The 8,598-nt window shown below is 53.7% G+C and overlaps 1 protein-coding gene across 1 annotated transcript; it reads right to left on the minus strand.

Moving 5' to 3' along the window:
* Window positions 1-3,370: 3,370 nt before the first annotated feature.
* On the minus strand, window positions 3,371-5,289 carry LOC109743532 (uncharacterized). The gene has a single exon (XM_020302634.4). It carries the CDS (start codon window positions 4,957-4,959, stop codon window positions 3,643-3,645), a length of 1,317 nt encoding a protein of 438 aa, XP_020158223.1. The 5' UTR covers window positions 4,960-5,289; the 3' UTR covers window positions 3,371-3,642.
* Window positions 5,290-8,598: the final 3,309 nt, after the last annotated feature.

Consider the following 8,598-nt stretch of genomic DNA (forward strand, 5'->3'; position numbering starts at 1 on the left):
TGCGAAGGCTGCCGAACGGCATCCTGCGCAGCTTGATTTTTCAGCAGCTAGCACTGCATCAGCAACAAAACATCAAGGGAGCCGGGTTTTTTTTTAAAAAAAAAAAATCTGGTTCCTACGAAAACCCGGGCGTTTCAGACATGCTTAACCACGGTACCACGCCGGACGTGCATATCGCAGACGCCATGCACGTGAACCCGCAGCGCCAGAAGAAACACGCATGGTGGATGTACTGCGTGCGCACAGTATACAGACGTACGTAGCGTAGCGTACGGCCCTCGTCGAGGACCACACGCGCGCGCGCGCGTCGATCGACCGACAGTGGCACAGCGCAGTGCCGCTCCTTTTCGTACGTGCCCCTGGCAAGCTGGCGAAGCTCAGAGCAACAGCCAGACAGGCTCGACAACAACGGCTTATCTCCATCGATCCACTGTAGCACGTTTGCCGCTGCACGCCGGCGAGGCGATCGACGACGCGAGCCTGCCCGTCACCACAATTTAACCACCCGGCTCCGCCAAGGCAGCCGCCGAACTTCATCCGGAGATGAGATGGATCTCCCGGGATGCCGTTCGCTCCTCGCCAGTTCCGGGATTACGTACATTGGGGTGATTTTCTCCGTTGAGTTCGACCATACATTAGCTGTTGCTCGATCCCATCCCAGGGAAGCGTGAGCTGTCGTGACACAGACAGACGTGCACGTAATGTGCGGCGGCGTCAGGATATTGGCAGCCGCAGCTATCATATCAATCAGCATTCCCCTCCCCTCCCCTCCTCCGTCATGTTCAATTTCGGGCTTGGTTTTCTCCGTGATTTGAGTCGTCCATCAAATGCACCAGCTAGCTGGACCGAGACGCTGGAGGAATACATATTTCGGCAACCATATGCTGGAAGGAAACGTACGCCGGCCGGAGCAAGGCAAGGAGTAGGGATGCCCGTGTGCTGGCGGCATGGACTAGTGGCTGGTGTTGGTGTGCACCGCGAGCCGGCCGCGTGTGGCGTGGATGACAGCATTTAGCCGGCCGGCATCCAGTCGGTTAAGGTTGCCCAACCGCGACGTCTTTTTTGGGATAATGGAAAGAGGTTGAAATTTCCACCTCTTCATTCTCACAGCTGCAAAACAGCTCAGAAACCGCGACATGTCACATGGACTTTTTTATTTTCACGTCGACTTTGACACTGATAGCTAGCGCATCTATGTGGGTGGTGGTGCGCGCGTGCTCTTGGTCAAACGGGAATGCTCGTGCTCATGAGCAATTCGACAAGAAAAACAGCTGACATCGAACAAGCATACCCATTGCGATGCGTTGATAAGTTGAACATCATGTTAGTGCTCAATTATAGGCAGGGTACAATCGACTCACTACTTCACTTTGACTATGCATCAACCAGCGGGCATGATGTGTGGGATGGCAACATTTTTCTTAATTAACGACATGAGGCGAATATTTTGCCTTTGTTTCAAAAACGCTATGCATCAACGAGGCCATTCAAATCGCAATGCCTTGACTTGTACTCCCTCCGTCCCAAAATTCTTGTCTTGGATTTGTCTAGTATCCGTATCTAAACAAATCTAAGACAAGAATTTTGAGACGGAGCGAGTACTTCAATAGCTATAATTAGGAAATATGTTCACTCATAGGAAGCCTAATTAATGAGAAAAAACACCGTGCTACTTTTGGTACATGATATGACTCTTGTCGCCAGATCTGAAATAGGGTGTTGATTTTGGCCCACAATGTTGATTATAGTACTCGTTGAACATAAATTTAGCATGTATATATGATTGGGGGACAACATATATTGTACAATTTATTTACGGGCACTATACTAAAGAACTAAACACATAGACGCATAAAGGGCCTCTTTGGTTCAGAAGATTTCTGAAGCATATGGCTACGTCAAACATAACAATCGAATGTCACGGGATGTTGAGTCATACTACTACATGAATTAAAAACACGATAGTGTGTAATAGATTGTTTGGTTGCCCAGCAGAAAAAACACACATACATTTTTCTGAAGGACTGATGTATCACATATGTCGTGTTTATCATAGAAAAACAACGGAAATTTTTCATGAGGTTGAACTAAAAAAATAGTTTGACATTATATACTAAATAGGCCTTATAATACAAGTGCAGTGTTTTGATGCTCTCTTTTTTGAAACATTCAAAAATCGCATTTTAAAGTTTCAAAACTTTTCAAAAAAGAAAACACCTATTTGTCTTGTTTGTGTAGCTCACGTGTTAATGTAGTTCGCCGTGAAAACTTGCACACATGACGTATACATACATCCACATGATACTATGATGTTTTCCCCCAGAATTTTTTAAGCATCGAGGCATGTTTTAGAAAATATCAAAAACAAAAACGAGCTCCATGGAGCTCGAGCATCAAAAGACATTTCTGTTGTAAGAGCACCGATGGTTCTATTTTGCTCTAAGAAACGTGATCCTACAAGAATTACTATGGAATCTTTATGAACCAAAGAGGCCATAAAAATGAAAACAGTAAATTTTTTGGTCTATTTTTTCAAGTTAATTTGGCACTTGCAAGCCAAGATCGAAACATTTTGTTCTTATCCGATATGCGAGGCCAAAACCTCATCTCATCTGGGAAACTGGGCGTCCGTTTTTCGAAACCCACGTCCGAAAACGAACCGCTTCTCTCTCCTTTTCGAAAGAAAGGTACAGCGGTGGCTGGCATGGGGCGCTCCTCTTTACCCGAAAGGAGCGGACCGGGCCGGCCCCATCCACGCCCGATCGCCAGCAGGCGCGGGAGCAGAGCAGACGACAGCCGAGGAAGGAAGGAAGTCGCTGGGCGCCAATCCCAACACCTCCTCCAACGCTAGGCTCACAGCCTAGCCGGTAGCCAGCCCCACACTCCCATCGCACACCCTACTGGTGCTGGCCTCGCTGCGCGGCCGGTGGGTGACTGGTGGGCGTGCCGGATGGGCAGGGCAGGGAGACCGGCCGTACTCCCCCACCACACCTGCCATTGCCATGCCCCCACCCCTCATGCACCTCATGGCTGTGCCGTGCGTTCCCTGTTCCTCCGCTTCACAAGTCCTTTTCCTTCAAAAAATAAGGGCAACCTTGCTTGCAGGGTTGCCTTGACCAGTTGCTCCTCCAAGGTTCCAAAGGCCAGGCCATGCTTTGGTTCATCTGAAAACCACAGTTGTGGACAGTCGTTTCTGCTACCATTTGCAAAAGCATGTCGCATGGCAATAATGCTTTGGATTTTGGTTTATCCTCTGCTACCATTTGCAAAAGCATGTCTCAATCGCAAATGAGTACTACTAGTTCATCTTTTCACATCTTGTGTTCTACAAAGGTCAAACTTGAAATGGAGTAGTAGGAGGGAGGAGTAGTAGATCACAAAGGCTCTCGGTTTCATTTCATTGATAGAGGGAAACACAGCTAGCAAAGGAGGCTAAAAGTGGAGTAGCCAACTAAAAAATCACAACCACACCACACTGCCGCTCACAAAAAAGAAGGCGATCTGAACCAACTACTACTAACCCATCGCCAAGATCGAACTGCTACGGCCGCAACCAACTAAAGAACCAGCTAAATTCTCGGCTACTTTGTACAGTTTGCTCGTCGGATCGGAATGAGATGTTTGCCGCCCGGCCGCCGGCGGTCACCGGAGGACGTCCGACCGCAGGTGCGAGAGCTCCTTCCTGAGCTTGTGCGAGAAGAGCCTGCACGCGTCCATGCTCAGGTCCACGGCCGCCGCCAGGGCCACGAACGCCGCCGCGTCCTCCGCGCACCCGACGTGCGCCACCCCGACCTCCACCGTGGGCTTGCTGCACCGACCCTCGCCTTCCACCGAGGCTGACATGACAAAGCCGCGGTAGTTCCCCAGAGGCCACTGGCTGAAGTCGCCGCTGCCACGCGGGCTGCAGCCCGGGGTGCTCCCCCGGCTCAGCGGCTGCGCGGCGGTCAGGTCGAGCGCGAACTTGCCGCCCTTGGACGCGGCGATGGTGGAGTCCGCGATGGGGACGGCGTGGTCCACGCCGGGGACGAGGAGGTCGAAGCGGTAGCCGAGGCTGTCGGACGACCCAGCCCCGCCGCGCTCCCGCCAGCACTCGAGGCGGCCCCACGGCTCCCACGCGCCGTCGCCCGCGGGCCGGAGGATGAGCCACGCGCCCGGGTTGGAGCGGCTCACGCGGTCCGTCCCCGGCGAGGCCACGAACGGGGTCACCATGGAGGCGAGCGCGACGGGGGAGCCCGAGAGGTCGTGCACCGTGACGGACCACCCCTTGCGCTCCTTCCCGGCCGCCTCCCGCTCCGTCTGCGCGACGGACCTCCGCAGGTCGCTGTTGGTGCGGCAGCCGAACTTGCAGGTGAACATGGGCTGCTTCATGCTGCCCCGGACCTGCATCACCTGCGGGCTGCACTCCGGCTCGCCGTCGAACTCGAACACGAACCGCGGGTCGGGCTCGGCGCGGACGGTGAGGCTGAGCTCCGCGGCCGCGGACCCGCCGCCCTTGCCGCCAGCCCCGCGCCTCCCGACGGAAATCCAGCCGCTGTGCAGCACCGCGGGCTTGGCCTCGGCGCCCTTGAGATCCAGCGAGATGGTGGCCTTCCCGAGCAGCCGCCCGGAGCTGACGCCACATGTAGTCCCCTTGCGGCCGGCGTAGACGGACACCTTGAGCGTGGCGGCCCCGCGGGAGGGGGAGAAGAGCGAGGGCTTGCGGGCGAACCACTCCAAATCGGCCTTGGAGAGGTGGAAGGCCGCGGCGAGGGCGCCGGACGGGGGCTGCTCGGCGGCGGCGTCGGAGAGCACGAGCGGGGCGGCGGCGGTCTGGCAGGCCATCTTGCCGAGGCGGATCTTGATGTAGCAGGGCGAGGTGGAGGGGTGGACGCCGGCGCCGGCGCCGGCGGCGGGCGGGGCCACCGGCATTCTGAGGGCGAGGTTGCCGACCAGCACCCGCACGAACGGGCACGGGTCCATGGCGCCGATCGGCCAGGCAGGGTTGGATCCGCGGCGAGCGGAGGAGGCGAGGGCGTGGGTTTGGCTCGGCTTGGAGACCCGGGAGATAAGGTGGGAAGGAGGGAGAGAGATTGGCGGGTGTATATGGGGCGGGGGGCGCGCGGCCAGGCTGGATCCCGCTGAGCCATGGCTGTAACCGTACACCACACCAGTCGACCCGGCTGGCGATCGCTCTCTGCTGGGGGCGCGGTGTCAGTGGGGGTGAGGGGCGGGGTGGTGTGTGGGGGGTGAAGGGCGTGGGCGAGCTGGAGCCTGGACGGATGGGTCCGAGAGTGGTTGTGCGGATGCCGCGCTGTGCCAGACGCTTGGTTTGGTTTGGTTTGGTTTCATTCCTTCTTTTTCTCGGCTGGGAGTGGGCCTAAGCACGCAATAGCTGGGCCAGCCGGCAAGTGGCTGGTTTAGCTCGGGTTCCACTGTCAGAGGTAGCATAGGTACTGTATTTTGAGAGGAACAGTGTCTTTCTACAATGTTGTCGATGCATTTTACATTTTTACTCGTATATTCGTAGAAGAAAATAGCAATGTCATGGCTAATGCTCCAAAACATTGGGTACGCCAAATTGATCAAGAAAACATTGGGTATATAATTGAATTTGTATTCGAACCAATTTTAAAGTACATGACTCACGATGGTTAAATAACTCAGAAATTCTCTGGCCATTTCTACAAAATAGCAAAGGATGTGCAAAAATATTGATAGATGTATACATATAGCACTTCCTTGTCGCAAGAGTTCAAACCCTAGCTTTTTTTTTCGGATAATATTTGCATTACTCACAATCAAGAATTACACTGACAATGTCCAGAGGTTCATTTGGATCAAACCCAAGCCACACAACTCTTCGGCATTGTGATCTTCCAAAACTTGCCAGGAAATGACTGGCATATTTTTTTGTGCGTCAAACATGAGTAATACAAGAATTACGCTCGGTCAAACTTTCTTTCATCTCCTTTATCAAAAAGACATATTTTGATCTATTGGTATCTCCACTTTGCACCATCTTGACTGCTTCCATACTGTCAGATTCAATATAAATTGGTAGATTGCTCCGCTGCACGCCAAAGCATTAGCCCCCCGCGCCCGTATAGCAAGAATCTCGGCCTATGGAACATCATCGCAATCAAATAAATACATGCATGAGCTGAAGACAATATTACCTCCAACGTCTCTCTCAAGATCATTCTTGTGCCGACAACCCCATTTAACATAGACCCATCTGTGTTCAGCTTCACACGTTCAGCCGTCGGTGATTCCACGGGCTAAGGACCAACCGCTTTAAGGTGGGTAGAGCTTTTGAACTAGGTGTCGTACTCATCAATTAGCTCATAATTTGTTCATCACTTGTCTAAATTTAACGCTATATTTTGTATCAATGTTGTTGTACGTCAACCTGCCCCGCTTACATCCCTAGTACCCACATGAATCTTCAAGCCTTGTTACCCCTGTGTGAGTGTGAAAATGTGCATCTACACGTTGTGCATGAGTGCATGGTATTGTTCACATCATGACATTTTTTGCTAGCAGCCTAGCAAGACAAATGTCGCTACTTCTATGGCATCACTTTCATGCCACGCTTGCATCATGTCCGGATACTTATCCATTATTTTGCCTTACCACATTATCTAAAAACATTTTTTGCCAAGTTCTATCAACATGAGCTTAATCAAACTTTAAATGCATGCCGCCACCATGGTCCATGGCTACGATAGGTGTACGTAAAACACAAATCTTTGGCGAGATCGAAATTTAGCTTTATATCTTCCAAAATACCTAGTCAACACAACCATAGCAAATATAGCTGTAATGACTAATGACTCGAGGCATTGTCCAGAAATTAAATAATTAAACAAGTTTTCTAATAAATTAACATAGTCAAAGCATGACTATGATCGCATCGGAAAAGCAGTAACCACCACTAGCTCAAGGCCAGCTATGGCACACCCCCCTCCACCTGGGATCATCAGTATACAAATGATCACTATTTTACTAGAGCAACGGGATCGCAACCGTGCCAGCGTCGTGTGGACTGTAGAAGTGCGGCAGTAGAAGTGTATTTTGCGCTGGCGCCGGAAGCATTTCACGTTGGGATCTCAGGTACCCGGCGTCGTCGCTTGCGGATCGCTGTCATGTGCTGCAGGGCGACAGCGTGCGGCCTGCGAGCTTTTGCACGAGCGCCCGCACGCCGAATGTTTTCAAGAGAAGAATCCAATGCTAGCTCCAAGCGGGCCGCACGACCCGTTCATCCAAAGCTGGTGGGTGTGGGTGTCAGTCAGCTCACTCGCCCACTGCCGTGCCCGGCTGGAATCCAGGTACTATCGCCGCACGGAAAACCCTTTTACTAATCCCGATCGATCCGGCGCATGCGCGCGCGCATGTGAGAGCACAGCGCGGCAGAGAGGAGATGAACTGCACGCACGGGCGCCGGAGCAATTGGCATTAGAAAAGCGCCTGTGCGTGCCGACGTGCCGTGCCGCGCTGTCCGCGACGCACGGTGGATGGCCTGCACATATCCGTAAGCCGTCGTTAATCATTCATTTCCCTCCAGCGCCATAAACTAATCCGAACCACTGTACCTTCTCTCGATCGTCCACGGGTGCAGCCCGCCCTCGCCCTCGCCCACGGAAAGCGGTGCAACTTGCGCTGCGCGGGCCCGCATGGCAGCGAGAACATGTGCGATCTTGACGGATGAAGGAGGAAGAGGCGTGGTGGAGCGGGAACGGTGCGCTGGCTGCGGCGTCGTTGGAGTCCAGGCTGGGGACAGCTGGGGGGGATGGGCACAGCGGGAGGGAGGGCCCTAGGTGGCGCTATCCGCCTCCGGAATTCAGATTCCGATCTCGCCTCGCCCCGCCCCGATAAAATTCCGGGCCGCGATTGGCCGATCGCGCCGGGGCGGGACGGGACGGGGCCTAGTGGGTGCTGGACTGCGGGCGCGCGCTGTGTTGTGCGCCAGCGCTTCGACCACCTGTCCCAGCGGGGCGCCCGGGCCGTTCCGATTGATTTTCGTCGAGTGCTCCGGAGCCCGGACCGATGGCGAAGCTTCCCCGCCCTGCGTCCACATCCGCGGCGTCGGCTGCTTCGGGCGGTGACGCCGCGACACCTGTGCTGTGGAATAACGGCGTGTGCATCACATGGATGATCGTGGTAGCCTTTTCTCCACGGGCCTGTCACGTTGCGGGAGGGTTCATCCGGCCGAACAGTTTTTGTCCGGCTGCACTGGCGAGCAGGCATCTCCTTCCTTCTCCCACATCGTGTCGCCGCCAGGTTAGCACAAAGGCTGTGGCCGGGACTGGGCCTCTGATTCTAAGATGATGGACACGTGCAGGTGTGTGGGCAATCGGGCAGCAAGCAAGTTTGCGAGTCCATGACGAAATGGATACGTACGTAGTCACCTCGCTGCACACTGCCATTAGGTGATTCTTCAGGCCTTTGGGCCAACCAGTTTAGAACAAGAGGGCAGCAGAAAGATTATCGCCCTGCGTAATGGAAAACCGCTAATACGGTGGTACGTTTTTCTTTTTCCTATTTATAATTTCGCCAAAACAATGCTCTAGTAGGTTGAAATCCATAGGGGAGGATCTGAACAAAACTGTGACATGGCTC

This window comes from Aegilops tauschii, chromosome 5, assembly GCF_002575655.3.
Source record: "Aegilops tauschii subsp. strangulata cultivar AL8/78 chromosome 5, Aet v6.0, whole genome shotgun sequence".
NCBI classification, from domain to species: Eukaryota; Viridiplantae; Streptophyta; class Magnoliopsida; order Poales; family Poaceae; genus Aegilops; species Aegilops tauschii.